General features: G+C 34.6%; 2 protein-coding genes and 1 long non-coding RNA gene across 9 annotated transcripts in view; 2 read left to right on the top strand and 1 right to left on the bottom strand.

Annotated features, from left to right (window-relative positions):
• Nucleotides 1–234: 234 nt before the first annotated feature.
• Nucleotides 235–2,420, top strand: Icln (chloride nucleotide-sensitive channel icln). 2 transcript variants are annotated; one of them, XM_083095444.1, is made up of 7 exons: nt 235–657; nt 782–842; nt 1,028–1,154; nt 1,293–1,435; nt 1,518–1,697; nt 1,787–1,873; nt 2,120–2,420. In XM_083095444.1, exons 3-7 carry the CDS (start codon nt 1,036–1,038, stop codon nt 2,209–2,211), a joined length of 621 nt encoding a protein of 206 aa, XP_082951570.1. In that variant the 5' UTR covers nt 235–657; nt 782–842; nt 1,028–1,035; the 3' UTR covers nt 2,212–2,420. The 2 variants fall into 2 exon arrangements, with proteins under 2 accessions (XP_082951570.1, XP_082951569.1); XM_083095443.1 differs by lacking the exon at nt 782–842 and having other exon boundaries at nt 236–657.
• On the bottom strand, nt 2,223–7,032 carry Upf2 (UPF2 regulator of nonsense mediated mRNA decay). Of its 2 annotated transcripts, none has more exons than XM_083095430.1 (2): nt 6,791–7,032; nt 2,223–6,576 (listed from the first exon to the last, which is right to left on the bottom strand). In XM_083095430.1, the coding sequence occupies exon 2, from the start codon at nt 6,563–6,565 to the stop codon at nt 3,095–3,097; it is 3,471 nt and encodes a 1,156-aa protein (XP_082951556.1). In that variant the 5' UTR covers nt 6,566–6,576; nt 6,791–7,032; the 3' UTR covers nt 2,223–3,094. The 2 variants fall into 2 exon arrangements, with proteins under 2 accessions (XP_082951556.1, XP_082951557.1); XM_083095431.1 differs by lacking the exon at nt 6,791–7,032 and adding an exon at nt 6,657–6,776.
• The window catches only part of LOC145969370 (uncharacterized), a 159,072-nt gene continuing 145,694 nt past the window's right edge, over nt 6,794–20,171 (top strand). Inside the window, exons 1-2 of one of the 5 annotated variants that reach the window (XR_014438068.1) lie at nt 6,794–7,377; nt 8,213–8,334. This is a non-coding gene — a long non-coding RNA (uncharacterized LOC145969370). The remainder of the gene's footprint in view (nt 7,378–8,212; nt 8,335–20,171) is intronic. The other 4 variants (XR_014438071.1, XR_014438069.1, XR_014438067.1 and 1 more) reach the window with 4 other exon arrangements.

Below are 20,171 nucleotides of genomic sequence, written 5' to 3'. Positions count from 1 at the left end.
TCATTTCGACATATAAAATAATTATTATATATTTAGCACATGTGAGAGTGCAAAATAAATCCCTTATTTCTGCAAAACGTCTCTACGTTGAAAAGAAAAAATAAGAAATAGCATTTTTCTCCTTTTATCTTTTTTTACGTTTATGATTGAAGTAGATCTCTTTTCCGCAGAGTTATTTAAATGGAAAGTAGCAGACACCGTATATATAGATATATAGATATAGAGACGCGATACACATATAATACGCAATAACTTAACGGTATAACGCTAACGTTGTTAAATTAAAACTGCGTCACGCGACGTGCTTATATTCCACTCCATATGATTATTTCTTTCTTATAACCGTAATTAAAAGGCTCTATGTATATCCTTCGTCAACACACGACGAATAAGCAAACGACAGCCAAGCCAGCTGAGGGTCGAGAGGCAGGAAATCGTAGCTCGTAGCGCGCACGCCGCATCTCGCGTCACGTAGGCAACCTCTGCTCTGACGGCTCATTCGTTTGGATTCATTCTGCGGCCTGCGATCGTGGGACGAGGGCGGGTGCGTGACGTGCGGACAGTGCGTAACGCCGATTCTCGGAGACAAGCTCCTGTGTGCGTCGCGAGGGACCTCGTCGCCGCTTCGTTCGCACGATTCCAGTAACTGAGGGAACGGTGAGTCCTTCCTGTCTTGGTTAGGAAGCTCCGACGAACGCGACACCGGTGTTTACTAGTCGCGGAGACTCGCTTTCTCTCCCTTATGTCGCGGCTTGTCTTCGTACACGTATTTATGTAACAGGCGCTTTCTATCGAGAAGAATTCCGAGTGATTCCGTCCTGGAGTCTTCATCGTGTATCGAGGTGACTGATACGGGACAGGCTCGAGTATCTGTTATGTATATCACATATTGCCATGATGTCTGTGTAGATGCATCGTATAATAACTGATAAGAGTCGCATAAATGACATTTCAATGGACTATACTTTCATCCTTGTCAATGATTGCGTTCGTATTTTTGTTAAATATTATTTATTTCTTCTTGCAGATTAAAACATGGTAGTGCTTAGCAGCTTCTTGCCGCCACAAGAAGGGATACGTCACGAAGAACCAAATACTACTTTGTATATCAATGATAGAGAAGTAGGCAAGGGCACATTCTATATCACAGAAAGGTAGCGGATCTATATTGCAGTTTGTAATTTTAAATTATCTATATATATAATATATATAAATATATATATATATATATAATATATAAATTATCTATATATATAATATGTATTTTCTAATTGTACGTTTTTTATTGACAGTGTGCTTTCTTGGATGGACAATGATACACAACAAGGATTCTCCCTGGAATATCCTGACATTACATTACACGCTATTGCACGAGAACAAGTTCATCCACGACAATGTTTATATATTATGGTTGATGCCAAAGTAGACCTCCCAGGTATTATTACAAGTTCTTATATTGCAATCAATTTAATGTTTGATAATATCATGAATGTACTTGTATATATCTTTTTATATAGATATGCCATTAGCATTATCATCTCAAAATGCTTCGGAAAACGAGGACGACGACGCAAACGCTTCAGAAATTACAGAAATGCAGTTTGCGCCTGATAATACGAATAATTTAGACTTAATGTTTCAAGCGATGAACGCGTGTCAAGCGCTTCACCCTGACCCAGCAGATAGCTTCTCAGAGGGTAAGCTATCAAACGAGATAACGAATTTATTTCTGATTACTTGCAATATAAAGATATATAATGCAATATAAAACTTTTTCAAAACAAAGAGGATATCTACGAAGATGCTGAAGAAGACTATGAGGGCGAATATGATGAGGAAGTAGGCGCTGGCGACGCACCTTGTATTTTGCCAGGTAATTTATGTTAATCTTCTGTAAATTAGACTGTTTTTGGATTATATATTTAAATGTAATTGTATTATATAATTTTCGTTTATCTAATGATATCGAAAACAAAATTCATAAATGAAATTCACGGAATTCAATAAATAAATCTGAAATATATTATTATATATTATTATTATATTATTATTGTATTAGAGTTGATGTATCGGATAGTATATACATAAGATTGAATTTATCATTATCACTTATCATCAGAGCAAATGGGGACCAATTATACGGGAGCGGAGGTGGAAGAAGCTATGGACATTGAAGCAGGTCAATTTGAAGACGCGGAAGAAGATCCTTAAAAAGATCATTAGATGCAGACGTACATTTAGTGTTAATTTACACGCGTTTATCAATTTCATATATGTATTTCGGTAGATATACGTGACGTCGTTATTGCAAAACTTACTATGGAGCCGTATCAAACGTTAAAGCACTTAAACATTTATTTATATTCATTTTGTACATGGTGATAATTTCCTAGATAAAAATAAATAATTGTACATCACAATATTGATTTCTTTTAAAAAAAAACTTTTTATCTGTAGAGGGGGGAAAAAAGAAAATATTTTCGTTTCCAAGTAAGAGGTATAGAATCGAAAGATAACATAGAGAATATATAAATTGATCGTATATTCTATCACAACATAGCTTTCGTTGATAGACATAAAATAACCATTAATTATAAGTTTATAAAAATGTCTAATAATATTTTTGAGTCACAGCAAGTTATAGTATGATCAATTTATCAATATACACTTCATTGCATTAAAAGTGCATTTATATGGTACAGTAAACTTTATGTGTGTAATCGAAAATCGGCAGTGTGTTGTAACAGTCCATATTGATTTTTTTTATACACATGTATTTTAGCCAGGAGAATAAATTTTATGTATATTTATATATTATCAAAGTTAGTTTAATGAGCGTTTACTGTACCAGTGATTTATATGACTTTTCATTTAAATGCACTAAACACTCGTTATTTATACATATAATACATTCGTACTGTCAAAATTTTGATGCATTCGATATACTACCACTACGACATTCATTTTCGAAGAAATTCTAATGTACTATAGTAAAAAAATGATAATTAACTATGATTAAACAGGTCCGAATTGTAAATAATCACTTCACAGATGTACCGTTTATTTTTCCATGAAAAATTCGACTGTTTGGATTTTATCGAATTTTTTTCGGTCCGAAAATGAGATCAGCATCGGGGGCTCCCTTAGGATGATTATACTTTTGCCGCCGTTCTCTGTTTAAGTTAACGGTGACTGGTCTAGTGCTTTGATTCATAGTCTCCTGGTAGTCTTCCTCTTCTTGTCTCTCGGTAATGTTCAAGGTCAGTCTTTTTACGCGCTCTTTCTCCTCTTTCTGTTCTTGTTCGCGATTCCTGAGATTCATAGCCAACTCTGATGATACTGGAACCGCCAGATTCTTGTATTGTTGCTTATTACCCTTTCTCAACATTAGCACAAAATCTACTGTATTGTTGTCACTCGGCCTTTCCTGTAACTGCTCGTATGTTTTCTTCGTGCTCTTCACATGCAATGGCACAGAGATGTCAACCTGTTGCGGTTTTATGGAATCTCGCATTCTATCTTGTATATTATCCGACACCATTTTATCTAGCGCGGACAGGAAATCATCGTCCTCCGGACAGCTCACACGTCGCGGTCCGGCTGGTAAAGCCGCATTCAATTCTTCAGTTACGTCCATGATTACGCCCTCGGTGCCACCCTCCGCAGACAAACTCTGAGACCGATCACCCTGAGTGTTCTCCTGGGTGCCCATAGCATCGTCTCGCTCCGCGTCAGCCGTCCATTCTTCTTCTGACTGCGCCTCCGAACAATCCTCAGACTCTTCAAAGTGTAGTTCTGCTATACCTTTCGCGTCCCCGCTACCGTTTCCGGTCGCTGCTACTTCTTCATCACCCTCCATGATAACGCTCATCTCATTCTCTCCTTCCGCAGCGACGTCGTCAATGGGAGGATTACCCAAGCTTGGATATAAAGTGTTTCGCAATTCTTCTATAGCACATTGTGCCTCCTTGTAATTCTGGAACAATTGCATTTTAGGTCGCAGCATCGTTAATGTATCGCGATACATGTAATCTATCCCGACGGGGAATGGATTTTCCGGTGTCCAGATGGGATCTGTATACTTGAACCAAAAGTAATGTTGAAAAAATATCAGAAAATAATCAAGTTTCTTTTTGCTGGAGCCACCGCTGAAATACTGACCGCAAGTCTCTAATAACGTGCACACTAAGCGAATGCGAAAGAGATGATCGGATGGGTCAAGTAAGCTTGGTGACGAATGATCCACGCTGACGCCGAGAGTGATCAGCAAATATAAAGTACGGAAAATGTCGCCACTTTCTACCATTCGGTAATTATACAGTTCGCCTAAGTATTTGACCATAGCGATGCGTCGTTGGTTATATTTAGGCAAGTTGATTTCCATGCAGAGTCGTATATCTTCAAGTACACCGTCGACTACCTGAGGGCCGATGGTCTCGTAATGGGCCACCAACCCGGCTAATAAACTACCGACGCAGCGAATATTGGGATACTTAACGTTGTAAGCGGCAGTAAGACATTTTATAGCATACGACGACACGTTCTCATCTTCCCAATCAAGTTTACGCATCCATTTGAGTACTTTATCAGTATTCGTCTTAGAGAGATCTTGATACAACAATTTTCTGATGAATTCATGCACGGGCGGTCTATCTTTCTTTGTGACACCACCGGTTGACTCGGGCGGATTCACGAAGTAATATGCGTTTTCGATAATCGTGACATAGCGTGAATCAAGTGCAGTGACCGCCTTTTTACGCATCATCTGTTCCAAATAGACTTTGGTCCTTTGATGAGAATCCGGCGAGCAGAAGAGATATCGACCGCAGATCTCCAGCAGATTGCAGACCATCTCGATGTGATGATGCGTGAAATCATGCAACAACACTTTCAAGCAGTAGAGTGCCTCTATCTTAGAGTAGAGTTTAAATTTGACGAGCTCGCCGATGTAGCGAACCACCTTGATTTTCGACTCGATATTGATCTGATCCTTCTTATGGACGTGGTATTTAAAATCTTGCTTTAGCATCTGGCACAGATCGTTACCGATTTCGGGCATCACCGGATGAAGGATGGCCGCTAAGCGGGAGTAGAAAGGTAGCAGATCTTGGCGAATCCTAGAAACACCGAAAAGAGCTTTTACTAATTTTTTCTTATTGTGTTTCGTATTGAGATTCATCAAAAAGTTCACTGCAGCGTTGTCGATCATCTCCCGATTGACACAGTTTGGCAGATGTGTCAAGAAAGCGTCTAATAATATCTTATTGCTCGTGTTGGACACTTGCGGTTCTTCTACTTCTGGTTCCGGTGGTTCTTCGATTTTTTCGGCTTCGTCTATCTCATCGAAAACTATCTCTTCGTCAAGAGCGTCCTCCGTTATCGATACATCTGTCTTTGATGCTTCTTTCGGTGTCTCTTTCAAATACGAACCTGGCAGAAAGACCGTCAAGTCTGGTAATACCTCATAGAAACGTCTCGTTTCTTCATCACCCCACATATCTTCCAAAATGGTACTATCTTCTCCTTCATTAATCATCTTTAGTGTTTCTTCCGTTTCGGCTTTCATCTCATTGTCCACCGGAAGTTCAAGCATCGGCTCGTCTAACGTATCAGAAAAGCTCTGTACACTGGTTAGCAAACGTTCATAAGAAACTTGAAGAGCCTCTAGTTTTTCCTTTCTCTCTAAACTCAGTTCGCCTCTTGTTTGCAATATTTTGCGATTCTGCTTTTCAAATGCCTGCAATTCTTTGTGTTCCTTCAACAAATGTTTGCATAAAGAGTTGTAATAATCTCGCAGTAACAATTTAACATTTTGTTGCTTGTCTGGTGACAAAAGCTTACTCTTTGGAATCGGAACATTTAGTTTCTCAGATAGTTCTCGTACCTTTTTTGGTACAAGACCGGCATAATCTTCGCCACAATGTCGGCAGAAGCTCAATATTATGCTGGCATTATTATGCTCTTCCTTATCCATATTGATCAATACGGTCAATACTGAACCGAGCAGTGACAGACCTTGCTTGTGTGTGAATATCCCAGCATTTACCAGTTCTGCATAGAATCGAAGATCTACTCTCAACTTGCTGGGATTCGAAATCTTGTCATTGATTTTCAATGATAATATTCTTTGCCAGTTTTCGAAGAAATGAGTGGAAAATTCAGCATATGTTTGATGTAGAAAACTGCATACTCTAATAGCTGGCGCAACATCAGTCATCTTTAATTTGGCATCCACTAAAGCGGTAGCAACTTCGCTTACATATTTAGTCAAATTTAAATTTGCCATGTCTTTTAAAACGGTATCGAGTTGAGTCATGCTAAAATTTTTCAATTTCTTGACAAATGTGGTGTTCCTCTTAAGACTCGAATCAAGCTTACTGAATGATGTATCCGAAGGTCTTGTAGGATTTAGATTAGCTGCGCGAATCTCTTCTTTTGTTGCAAGTCTTTGTTCCGTTTCTCGCACATACTCTGTCAAGTATTGCCTGTCTTCCTCCGAGACCGCATCTTCTTCACCAGTAGTTTCTTTTTCTGCTGTTGTTGCTTCGCTTGTATTTTCGGACATTGTGAAATATTCTATAATGAAAAAAAAAGTTGTACCTTTCTTTTACTTTAACAAAAAATATGATTAAATTCATAAAATGATTCACACATACTTCGACGTTATAACGATTGTAGCAAGCCATATAAAGATGTAATACGATAATCCGATGCCATGAACGAGCAAATGTGAGATTATTATGCCTATTTTCATACAAAACACATCATAAACATGACAATTAATACCTACTTGAAACAACCGGTTGACGAATATATTCCACTTGTTTACTGTTACTATCCCGTCCTAGGATTTGACAAGATTATGTCTATGTGGTATACAATTTGCTCCATTGACTTCACGAATTATAAATGAGTATAAAAGTCAATCTTGTACGTAATACCATGTAATAGTAATATTTCTCGTCCAGCAAAGTAAAATTGGTAACCTCAAAGTACGAGAAGGTGCCAGAAGGAGCAGACCGAATAAATACCGTGATTGGTTCGCCGCTTCGAGTGTATCGATATTTCGAGAATCGCAATTGCTCTTCGATAGATATCGAAATCACCGCTTGTGCTCTGTTCGTGGAATGACAGGTCGCGACATGTGCACGCTGTAGTTTGAATCGCTCTGTTTTTTGCAACTATTATTATTTAAAAAGTGTAAAAGAGTCACAGTGTCTCGCGTAAAGTGTTAAGTATTAAGTGTTAACTTAATTTATTAAGTCGTATTAAATTATCGCGATTTCGTGATTGCGTCTAATAATTTATGTGCATGTTCGATCGAAATTCTATCGCCGTTATGTGTTTCGCCGGAGAAAGATGTATAATTATCATCAGGTATGCACATATTTTATAGTTTTTAGTTACGTTGATATTATTCTTTGTACTCTAAGAATATTTCCACTGATTATTTTATATAAAATCTATAGCAAATATTTCAAGAAAAAATACTAATATAAGCTACAAATATTCGTGCGCAAATACACACATACAAAATTTATATAGTTGAGCTTTAAATCGTGAAACATGTCCATATTATTAATTATTTACGAGCTACTTAATGATTAAATTCCCTGAAATAGAGTCGGTAAATTGATATTCGCATATATATCCGATGTGGTACTTCAAATTCATATTGATAAGGGTAGTACTCCGTGAGATGTCGTTAGATACATTAGCCGTGCAAATTCCCGCGCAAATTAGGCGCGCAGGTGCGCCATTTGCATTCGAACGTAAAGTACTGCACCGCAGAAGTGTGTCGTTATTTCTATATTTTTTCTTATTAATCGCGATCGCGATAATTAACGTTGTGAAATGAGAATCTGTACAGTATTTTCATGTTACGTGGAAAAAAGTGGAAGTTATTTTCACAGAAAATATAGAAATATATTAGATATTAATAGGCATCCGTGGTACAGTTAGGTAAATAACGCGATATACATTTTAGATATAATATAAATAATTGTAACAAATAATTTTTAAATAATTTTTACAAATAATATTAAAGTATAATATTTAGGTACAATACAAATAATTTTATTTGTAGTTAAATATTGAGTGAATGTAAAAATTATATATATATATATATATATATATATATATATATATATATTTATTTATTATATACTTACATATATTACTTATATTAATATATACAATTTCTTTTTTTCAGCAGGAAACAGAAAGAGATAAAGAGAGAGAAAGAGAAAACGAACGTCTTCAGAAGAATACAATTAGTGATTTTCATGGATGCATAGTGCATTTCTCGGATACTTAGCTCGGATGCAATTCGGGGTGAGTAATAAATTACTAAACTTTTTCTGAAATTTGTCTCATTTATGGTGGAATTAGATTTACGCAATTATTTATAAATATTTTCGTAATTTTTGCGAAATAATGTTTTATTTATTGATACGATCGATCATAGTTGGTTAGTGTCATAGCTGAAATGTACACACACATACACACACTTCCCAACATGCACATGTATATATAATATAATGTATATGAAACTTTATATATTGCTTCTCACGAGTTTTCGAGAGAAAGGAATAAGATGTATGAATATGAATGCATATATAATCGTAGAGATGCCTGATATACATGGTGTCTCTGATCAAACACATTTTCTTTCTGACACACACACACACACACACACACACACACAATATATATATATGTGTATGTATATATGTATATACGCAATCCAAAAAAATAATTATATAAGAATATAATTATATAAGAATATAATATGATTATTATTTTAAAAATAATTAAATAAAAATCTTTCAAAGACAATGTATTATGAACATTTAAATATTTTATGAGCAAAGCATATTTAATAGAAATATATGTGAGAATATATTTTGATCGTACACATGATATGATATAAAAATTTATTGGAAAATAAATATTAAAAATTTTTTTAAATTGCAATTCCGTAAGGATTATATTTGGAATTCAAAGAGTTAAAATTTAGAAAAGAGAAAAATTTAAGATTTTTTAAAAATAAATATTATAGAGACTATATATGTATAAAATATTCATACATTTACATGTGTAGACATTTACATGTTATATGCAAATATACATACACATATGTATTTTAAAAATTTTAATTCAAAAGATTTTAAAATTCTTATTCAAAAGATTTTAAAATTTGTTAATGTGCCAATAAAAATGCCTATAAAAATGCTATTATTTGAAAATTTAAAGATCTAAAAATCTTTAAAATAAAACTAATCCAAGATCAATAGTCTATTGACCAAATCAATAAATCAATATTAATAATAAAATTGTGATTATTTGGGAATTTAAAAATAAAGAGATAATAATTCAAAAATTTTAAAGGATCGTCAAAAAGATACATGTTCACGAATATACAGTTCTTTTATAGTTTATTTATTTGTAAGCTGAAAAAGAATGAATCAGAGACACTCGGTATAATCGCGCCGCCACAAAGAATCCAGAAAAGGTTAGACTGTCGCGTTTTTCGTGCGGCACCGAAGTAGAGACACTTTAAACTCTGCGACATACTTGTGTTCCTGTGAGCATAATAACGCGCTGCTATTAACCGTGAGCTTGTATTAAGCACTCGAGGAAAAGCTTTCATGCACTTAACGACAAATAATGCGACGAGTGCTACCGGTAATGGTTGCTCGCAGTGACTTTTTCAAAAAACGCTGATAGTAGAAATGCATATATATTACTACAATCGAAACTATATGTGTCAAAATTTATACCTCGTGTAATTTTATTCTTAACGGAATAAGTTTTCTTGCAGAAGTTTTTTTTGCAAATTATAGAAAAGTTTCTAAAGAGACAGAGAGTTTTTGACTACTTTTATAAAAAGTTTGAAAGAAATAAAAGTTTAAGTTAAATTCTTTGAAAAAAAATATTGACTTTTTAAAGAGAAAATGCTATTTGATATCTATATATATTCTTTGCTTTATATATAAATTAGATATTAGTTCATTAATTAGCAAGTTTAAGATGAATGTTAGCATATTCAATTCTCAAAGAATTTAGCAAATTTGGTATATTGCTAAATGAAAGAGGCGTTAATGGCATCTGCTTTAAAATACCGACTTATTGAATAAACATTAGATTAAAAATGCAACATGGTTTGCATATGTATTTAGTACTCAAGTATCACAATTCATTCTTTATTCTCCTCCAATTCCTCCGTCTACAGTGTGATCGTTTATCGAGAGGGGAAGCGCGAATATAGTATGGCGCTCACGCGCGCAGATCGAGCGTACCGGATAGCGCGATAGGAAGAATTAAATAAATTTCATCCCTCGCCCCTCAGCTCCCGTATCTTGCATCCGCGAGTTCGAAGATCAACGCGCCAGGTATGACGCCGCGCAACAAATGTCGCGTGAAATGCGATTTCGGGCCGCGACAGTGGGTTCGATGATTCTCGTTACCCTTGTTACAAGCTCGGTGGGTGGGGTAGCGACGAGAAGAAGGAGTTGCGGAAGCAAATTGCGCGCGAGACCGTGAGAATAAATTGTCTCCAGTAGCGGCGACGACTCTCTTCCGCGCGCGCTACGTGGGTGGCGACGGATGTTGAGGGTAGATGGAACGGACGACCTGTTTCGCGTCGAGTTCCCCTTTTTTTTTCCCGTCACCGGTGTTGTTGTCTCAACGCGTCTGCCCGCGAATATTTAGTTACCGCGGCAGCCCGCACTCGTTACAGTTTCATCTCGCATTACCAGGTACGTGCGACGATTCTGTGCTTAACCTGCCTCTGTCTCCTCGTTTACACACCGATCGTTGATCCCTCGAGTTACCTCGTTGTTGTAGGTCTACGTGCTGCTCTCCTTCACGTAACATTGTAATTAATTTAAGAGGCATTAATCGTCTTCTCTTGCGCGCCGGTGGTGAAGGAGTGGCGCAGAGGACAGGTGTTGGATGCTCACCGCGACTTATGCGTTATTGCAAGATATTTCTTCAATATGGTATAATGTTTTATATACACTATTATATATATATATATATATATATATATATATATATATATATAATAGAAATACAGTATGCAAAAGTACTCCTCATATAATTATTTTTATATACAATTATATTATTTTTTATATATAATTACACATGAAAAAGTTTACATTCCGTTAGACACTTTATATTTATTATTATACTTTAAAACACAAATAGAACTTAATTGTTTTTTTCCAAAAATGCATTTTTACTTTATTTATTTATCTTATTCAGTTTAAAACAAAGAACTCGCGAATTTAGAATCTTAAAAATCGAAAACAAATAATAGAAAAGGATATTAATACTCTTTGGAGATAAATTTAGAAACATTTTTCGCATTTCTCGATTGTAGCCACTTGAATATTTGATCGATGTTGACTATAGTTACTCGTCTGAAAGGTTAAAACATGGCATGAATAATGGCGATATGATTGTTCGACGACGAACGCGAAGTTCACGAATATAACAATCCGTTGGCAACTCTTCATTCTCACATTTTTTTGGAACTTGAAGGTATTACTTGGTACTCTCTTTCTTCCTTGTTCTTAAAAGACTTCCTTTCTAGCTAATGGTCTGCCACTCGTGCTTCCGCAACCGGAATGTATATCACAGTTTCTTCTTTATGGCACGATAGAATTTGCGTGCAAATTACAATGTAATCGAGCATCGCAACATACAAAAATTTAAAAGATCGTAAAATGATATTTTTTATACCTAAGAAATTGTTAAATAGATAAATAGAAAATTTGGATAAATAGAAAATTGGATAAATAGAAATTACTTATGTTATTTATTTTTCCACATAATTTTTAGTTTAATTTTAATTAATGACAAATAAAATGATAACAAATAAATGACAAAATTATTTACATAATATTGCTGAATAGTTAAAAGTTTAAAATACTTTATTATAAATATAAAAAATATTAATAAGATGCTATAGGATCCATAATCTCTATTCTACTTCGAGACTAACATTTATTTCACTTATTTAATTATATTAATATATTCATATAATTATGTTTAGCAAGAAAACTAATTATGTATTTGAATCTGATATCATTTTTGCCGCAACAAACTTTTACGAGATATGATACACTTTTTTCGTCAAATCAAAGCAAACAATGGAAGAAAAAGCAATGCATATGACATGCATACGGAAGCGTGGTGACAAGCCGCGTGTTGAAATCGGTGGCGTATGTTTAAACGAAAGATGTCGGTGACAAAATCGTTGATGTTCTTCTCTTTATCTCTCTCTTTCTTTTTTTCTCTCTCTTTCTTTTTTTCTCTTTTTGTGTGAAGAAAGGATTGGGGATAAGAGAAGAGAATCAGGACACGGTAGGCGGTAGCAACCGCGTAAGCGCGAAGATGAAGAAGCAATTATTCTAATGGAGGCTTTGGGAGGATTGTAGCCGAGACAAGTGAGGTAATCCATGAATAATACCTGCACCCCTTTTCGGGCACATTCCACCTCGCGAGTCTCCATCTTCTACCCGTCATCCGTCGTCCTCTCATCGCTCCGATGACGACGCCTGTTTGTTGTCCTCCTTCTACCTGCTGATATTATGCTAAACTCCGGTAATCCTTAAATACCATCTCAGTCTCTGCCGTTGCGGATAGAGTCCGAATGTCTCGCATAACCTAAGCGAGCAATCCACCTGCTCCGCTCTTCTCCTTGTCCTTCTTCGTTCCTTCGTATCGTCCTCGAGTTCATGAACTCACCTGTACAGAATTGTCTTTGTTCGGTCTCTCGATGATAATTGGAAGTACAGATGGAAATTCCCAGGGAACTAGAAGATCCGCGGGAAATGATGACGGAGAAAGATCACGATGACGATGAAGATCACCAGTAATGCTTTATTTCATATAATGAACGGATATAAAAATTATAATCGATAATATAATACACGCATGTTTGCCTATGTGTGTATGTGTAAATATAAATAATTATTTCTTGTTGTATATTATATATTATCGCGCTAAAACGCGTTGAACATCTTAAAGTGACAAATACTATAAGCTCGATGACGACAATTATCCGAGGTTTTGTTATCACGAATATCAACTGGCATAAAATTGCGAGATTTTTGCAAGGCTCTTGAGAGATACAGACGAAACACAAATAGGATTCAAGAGAAAGCATGCGGATCGTGTTTTAAGATAATAGGTTTCTAATGGCTTGGACGCGTTTTCCGAAGCTTGTTCTCGCTTTTCTGTCCTTCGAATCCTTTCTTTCACTACGTCAATTCAAAATTCACGCAGAAAAGGAAACAGAGAACACACTATTCTACATTGTCATTCTTTTAGAGATCACGATTACAACGTGGTGCAATTTTTGTGCTTAGGATAAAATCGCAAGTAATCATGAAAAGTGGGGATTGTGTCTGCGCGAGAGGAATTGAAGGCTAAATGACGAGAGAAAGGAAGAGAGAAAGAAAATAAAGAAAGAGAAAAAGAAAAAAGGGCGAAAAGTGTTAGCAATGTGGGAAGAGGTTGTTGTACAAGTTGTAGCGTATCAGAGCTGCAATGTTGCATCAAGCAACATGATGCACTTAGGATTATTAGTAAAGCCTAGAGAATGATAGTGTGTCTTCATTGAATGTTTGACGTAAGCTCTAGTAGTCATTGCAGCATTTTATTTTAATCTGAGGTTGATTCCATATTTAAACTACATCGATATTTTTCATGACTTTTTGCATAAATTGAAATTTCTAAAATATATATTAAAAATAATAAAATATATAATAAAATAAATAATCAATATAATATTATAATCACAAGCAGCAACGTAATCAATATTTTTAATATTTGTAATATTTTTATTAATCACGAATAAATGTCGTTTTTAATTAATTCTATCTACTTAATTTTACATGCGATGTGTTACAGAATTTTTAATTATTTTAAGCAAATAATATTCTGCTGTTATATATACTTTTACTCTCTTCAGGTATATAATCTTCTATACGAGAGAAAATAAATTATTATATATAATTTTACATATATTTTTGTGAAAAAAATAGCTCAAAAACATTTTTTGTAAACTTCGATTTTGAAAATAACTTTATGACATTGTACAATCAATGATAAATAATGATGTTAATTTAACATATCGTATAAACAATTGTACTAGCGATAATCGCACGTCATGCACAAATAATTATATATTGCAAAGTGGTAACCTACATTTATCACATAATACGAATAGTTGGAATAATTGTGTGACGTGGGTAACTAATTCAATATTATCAATCACGAATAAAACGATAATTTAATAATAATCATTATACTGTAATAGACATATACATCTTACTCAATGTAGTCATATGTTAACGAGAAGCAATAAGGCCTGCGGCTAATATCATAGCGAGTGCTAATCATATTTGAAATCTGATCTGGCTATAAAGTTTCGACGCCTCGACCCTCGTTTGCTCGTCGGCTACCACCGTTTTGCACGCAAGAGATTCCGAGTCTCATTAGAATAATCGCGATGTTATTGAATAACGTTCGTTAAAGCAGCTCACGAATCTAGGACAGAGGGACACTGCGACCAATCTTTGCCATTATTATAGTATATTACGCGATGAGGGCTCTATTCTTTACGAATAATTCGCAACAATTGCTGTTAGAATAATATATTCGTTACCATATACTCTTAATAAATGTATTATAACAGAAAATAACATATAATACAGCATAATTATAGTATAAAAGATTATTTAAATTTATTATTTAAATTTTAGGTTATTAATTTTAGAGAAATCTCATTATTTAATGATTCAAAAACCATAGACAATAAATATATTAGATTAATGTTTTAAAATAAAAAACGAACAAAAAATAACAATGGTATATTATGGCTGCTTTTATAGTAAACTCCTAATTAAATCTAACCCCGATTCGACAAATTGCTTGATTTTGAGCTAGAGACTTTTTCCGAAAGTTACAATCAACTAGTTCTTAGGCGAGACTGTTTCGTAAGCGAGATCACCCGAGGGAATTTGAAAGTTTCTCCTGTTGAGGGTTGAATCAGCCTTTCCGGAGTCATCGGGGATGTTTCAGCGCGAAAGTCAGAACGTGCGCGGAAAGTTTCTGTTTTTCTTCATCAGCTCTTGTTTGCGCTTTGATATGCCAGGATGCGCATTTATTTTGCAGTGCGAAATAAGCGGTTGGGAATTTGTGAAATGAAGGAAGCGGTGGGAGTTCTTGGCTGAGTCCACTACCTGTTGCTGCCGTGTGGACAATAAGTAGCAGAAGTTACTACTCGAATTTAATCAGTCTTCTATCGTTCGACTTTTATATAGAAGTAAATTATTCCCTCTTTTTCGCATCTTTTATAATGTTTTGAGTTTTATTTTTGTTGCACAATGTATTTAAAATGTAATATATATATAAAACTCTTTTTTTATCTCTGAGGAGAAAAGTTTATTTCTAATAATGTATTCAAATCAATACGATAATAATTAATTTTTGCAAGCAAATTAAATTATATAATTCAATAAGATGGAAAATTCAATATAATAATCTCGTTGACATTTTAATAAGATTCGAAAATATAAAATAAATCATTTATATCAATTTTAGCGTTATATTAAATCATAAAAATATCCGCTCATGTCATTCGCCAAGTTAATACGAGCAGCAAAATTTTGAAAAGTCAGGACTGTTTATAATTCTCTTCAAATTAGCTGTCGGAAATGTATCCGTAGAAAGTTTCGCTAAATACACTTTTGCATTTAGGTCAATATGGTGCGCATCGAATAGCAATATACGAGCCAAAGTTTCAGTTGGTCGACCCCTTCGCCTTCGATCTTGAGTAACGAGTTGCTCAATTGGACTTCGTACTTCTTTCTCAGTTCGTTCAGGATAGTCTTAAAGTTATACTGCGGCGGAAAATAGCGGTCAACGGGGACTCGTATTATGGTATACACTCGACGATACCAATAAGTGGCTATTATTTGTATTAATCTTTGAAACGTTCCGAAACTTTTGACTTAATACTTCGAGAAGAAAGAGAGAATCCCTTGTCTCTAGCGAATCTTCTGAGGGAAAAGAGGCTGGAGTTGAAACTTTTTTTCCATAGTAATATATTTCTACAAAAATTCCATATCATTCTATATTTCTCGCTTCCGTTTTAACTTTTATCGAGTTGACAAGCGTGAAGAACATTCTCTGAATATTAACGCAAATTAAAAATTAATAATTTTTATTTCTGAAAGAGCGATACGAGCTCCTGATACGAGCCGGACGTGTTTTGTCATGATCGATTAATATTCTTCGTGGAATTCCGTCTGACGAAAACTTGCATCCGCGATATTCTCTCTTCTCAGGATTCCGCGGGCGTACGCCGTGAGATTAATATTGACGGCTTCGAAAGTGCGCACCGATACGCACGATGGAGCAAATTTAATTTTCGTGTCTCGGAAATAAGCAGCAGTGAGAAGACGTGAGCGAGCCTGCCTCGCTGGACCACGGGGCTTTCTTCTTCGCATTGGTTACGGTCCGATGCGAATCTTCAACCGAGAATATAATTAAAACTTTACCGCGGCATCTACAACAATACCCGTTCATTGTCGATATAAATCAACGAGCCGAACAAGTAAATTAGCGGAAAGAAACATGCCTCGATTGCTCCCGAGCTTGGAGAAAGAGTCGATCGATCGATACTGACGCGAATGCAATGATAATTTCTACGGACGCGAAAATAAATTTCATGGCGTATTTTAAATCTCTGTTTCCTAATGTTAAAGTCCTCGACATAGGGATTTATTTCCATAGACGTTAATTGAAGTCAATTAACTACTTTATTTATTATTAATAAACTTTATATTATAACAATTTTAATATTATTATTAATAAATTTTTTTCCGATACAATCAACGAGTTATAAGAATAATAATATACATTATACATATTTTACATATTTTATAAATATTAAGCAATTGATAAAATTGTGCACTTTCAACATACGCAATACGATAATCCGTATTTCAGTGATTAAAATTATTCATAATCAAGTCGGGTAAAGAAGCGCATACAGCGAATCGTGCATACGACGTATGCATATACATACGTACGTTTCCGCATAGAGTGGCCAATAAAGTATATGACCGCGTGATATCAGAGAGATTGCTTGAACATAGCCGCGAAACAGAGAGAGCTGAGTGCAAATTGGACGCCGGAAATACGCGCATCGTTTGTCATGCAAATACCTTCCGCCGCGTTCGCGGAAAAGCGGAATGGTGATTCGAGGGAAAAAAAGAGAAAGAGATACGGGTCGCAGGCTTTTCTAATTTATCCGAAATGCCGGCGCTCAGTTCTAGCTCTTGCGGCTCTCTGACTGGCTGGCTGGCTCCAGGCAAGGGCAAGAGTAAGAGCAATATCCATTAGCGGACTGTATATGCCGCATGCGCGAATATCTTGGAGCATTACCGAGAGAAAGAGGGAGAAAGGGAAGCAGCACCGTGTATATCTATTTGTCTATGATAGAAAGCAGATAAGGATCGCCGAAGAAGGATAAAGCGGATTTGAGGGAGAAATAATGCGCAAAGGTGGAGATTGTTTATCGTGCTTCGGACGATGAGAGCTGAAAGTGTCGATAAATCGCACGAGCTCGCGTGAAATCTGCTACGATAACGAAAAAAAAAACATAGGATTGAATAATGACGCAATTGATGGCGACGAGATCAATTTTGTAATTTTGTTTTGCGAGGTTTTCGCAAGAAACTCGTAATACAAGTTGTTGAAAGTTTCAGAATTTCAACGAAATAAACGTTAAAGTAATCGATTAACTTTTAGCAAATATTTTTTATTAATGATAATTATTTTGCGAGCCATGACATTTATAAAGTAAAAAAATTAATGCATTATTTGTTAATTGTTGGATATGTAAATCCGCATTTATATAGAATTTTAACTATCACATATAAAATAGTACACGCTTTCTCTTAATAATGGCATATAATTTTATATAGAATCCAGATGTATGCAGATAGTAATAATACAAGTTTGGGCCCTGCCTTATAACAGCACTTGAGGCTATAACACAGAGAGTTTGTCTCTAATAGCGTTCTACCTCTACTATTTGCCAAAGTTCTAGGACGTAATATTGCAACGGCCATATTGCCATACGAAGTAATATGTCATATGTTTATGCCTAATGTTACACTCGTCAATATTAAATAGTCGTTTGCAAATACAAAGTCTTCACTTGCCAACATTATCTAATAACCGAATTTTCCTTTAATTTAAAAGAAAAATTAAAGAATAATTTTTTTTATGGAAGTAAAAACGAATACAATGTAGACCAAGAGTGATTGCTATCAATTTCATGTCACAATACTATGATCGTCGGGATCATAGAATAAAGCGAAGTACGTTGATTAACGAGTATCGTTCCGTCGTTATCCTCTCGGCACCAACCTTATAAGCGTTAAAGGGCTGAAGAATCTATGGATCGGCGCTCTCCTTGTTAAATGGACGCCTATACAAACTGAATCAACGTCAGCGCTTCTGGCGATCATTTATCACCCTGTTCCTCAAGAACACTCGCTTACTCTCCTCCGGTCCATTTCCTTCTCAGGAAATGCCTAGTACCTGCATCATGCAGGTTACCAAATAACTTGACGCGACATTAGATATTATTAAAATATAACAATACGCGACAAATTGTAACAATCACTGAAATTTGACAAATCATTAACAATTATTCGATATGACAAACCAGAATCTAGAATCAAATTTTTCTTCAAAAAAATTTTATTGATCTAGCTAATATTTTTTTAATAATAATTATAAAAACTTTTTTGATAATTAGTGTTTTTTTTTTTTACATTATTATATAAAATAATCAGTTTATCTAGAAATTATTATATCCTTTTCTCAGCTTCAACATTGTGTGTACTGAATAATTAAACAATTAATTCGAATTTTCAATATGATACTTATGTCTGAATGTACAAAATTCAGATCTGGTTTAAAGTGTTGCTTGCGCAGCAAGTATTGTTTCTAGTTGAAGTGTAGTTTCTTTTTCTACACACATTCTTTTCTTTGTGAGTTCATCGCCGCTACTCTAGTGGCTTTCAAAACTTTTTTGCGTTATCAATGGAGCTGCAAACCTTTTCTCGTTTAGCCTCTTCCATTCTTGCAAGTTATGAAACAACGATCGACAAAAGTCGAATAGATAAGACTCAAAGTGAAATCCTTTTTTTATTTCTTCAAGAGTTTCTTTGCTGAAGTTATTTAATTCTTCAATTTCACCATGAACATTATTTATACATATTAATAAATACATTTTTATATTTATGTAAAAATAAATGTTTATTTGTGTGTGATTAAAATATAATAATCTACTAACGCAATCTTTTATTGATTAAATTAGCATCAGTTCTCAAGAGCTTACACTGGCTTTTATTGTTGTTGTTTAAGGTTGTTTTGAAATAACGAATCGAACGAGTAAATTATATTTTGTACATTTATTTATTTTTATTTTTATTTTCTCTTAAAAAGCTATTTTATTTTTGAAATAAAAATAATAGAATTTATTTTTTAATAGAAATAATAGAATTTATATGTAACCGCTTTCTTAATAATTATATTCGATGTGCGCTAAAAAATTTATGACTTGATTTAAAATATATACATATGCTTGTGCATATATATATATATATTTAAATTTTCATTTTTAGTTTAAATATATTTTAAGCACTATTTCCGAACTAAGAACATGATACACAAAACTCAGAATAATTTGTTATACAATTATTTATTAATAATTAACTTGAAATTCAAGAAGTAAAGTATTTCGTATAAATTATGTCAGTGCGTTAAAATATCGCATCAATAAAATATAACTTTCATCTGGTATTGATGTTTGATTTTCGCAACGTATATTGCGCTAATTGTAAACATAATGTCGTCATTCGTGCTGCTTCAGCGAGCAGATCACAGCTGTATGTCGCAGTTTCTAAATGCGATTATTTTCACAATATTACAATTAACGATTAATGATTAATAGATAACGATTAACGATTAATTCGTCAACATTGAAATGATGATTATTTGATGATCCAATAATAGTGGACAAATTAAGTTTAAATTGATTAAAATTAGAAAACGCGCCAGGTACATTCGAGAAT

Source organism: Camponotus vicinus, unplaced genomic scaffold, assembly GCF_025532165.1.
Source record: "Camponotus vicinus isolate PSW18456_S1 unplaced genomic scaffold, iyCamVici1.0 SCAF_3, whole genome shotgun sequence".
Taxonomy (NCBI): domain Eukaryota; kingdom Metazoa; phylum Arthropoda; class Insecta; order Hymenoptera; family Formicidae; genus Camponotus; species Camponotus vicinus.
Note: the sequence above shows the minus strand (reverse complement) of the source record. Positions and strands in the feature narration are given on the sequence as shown.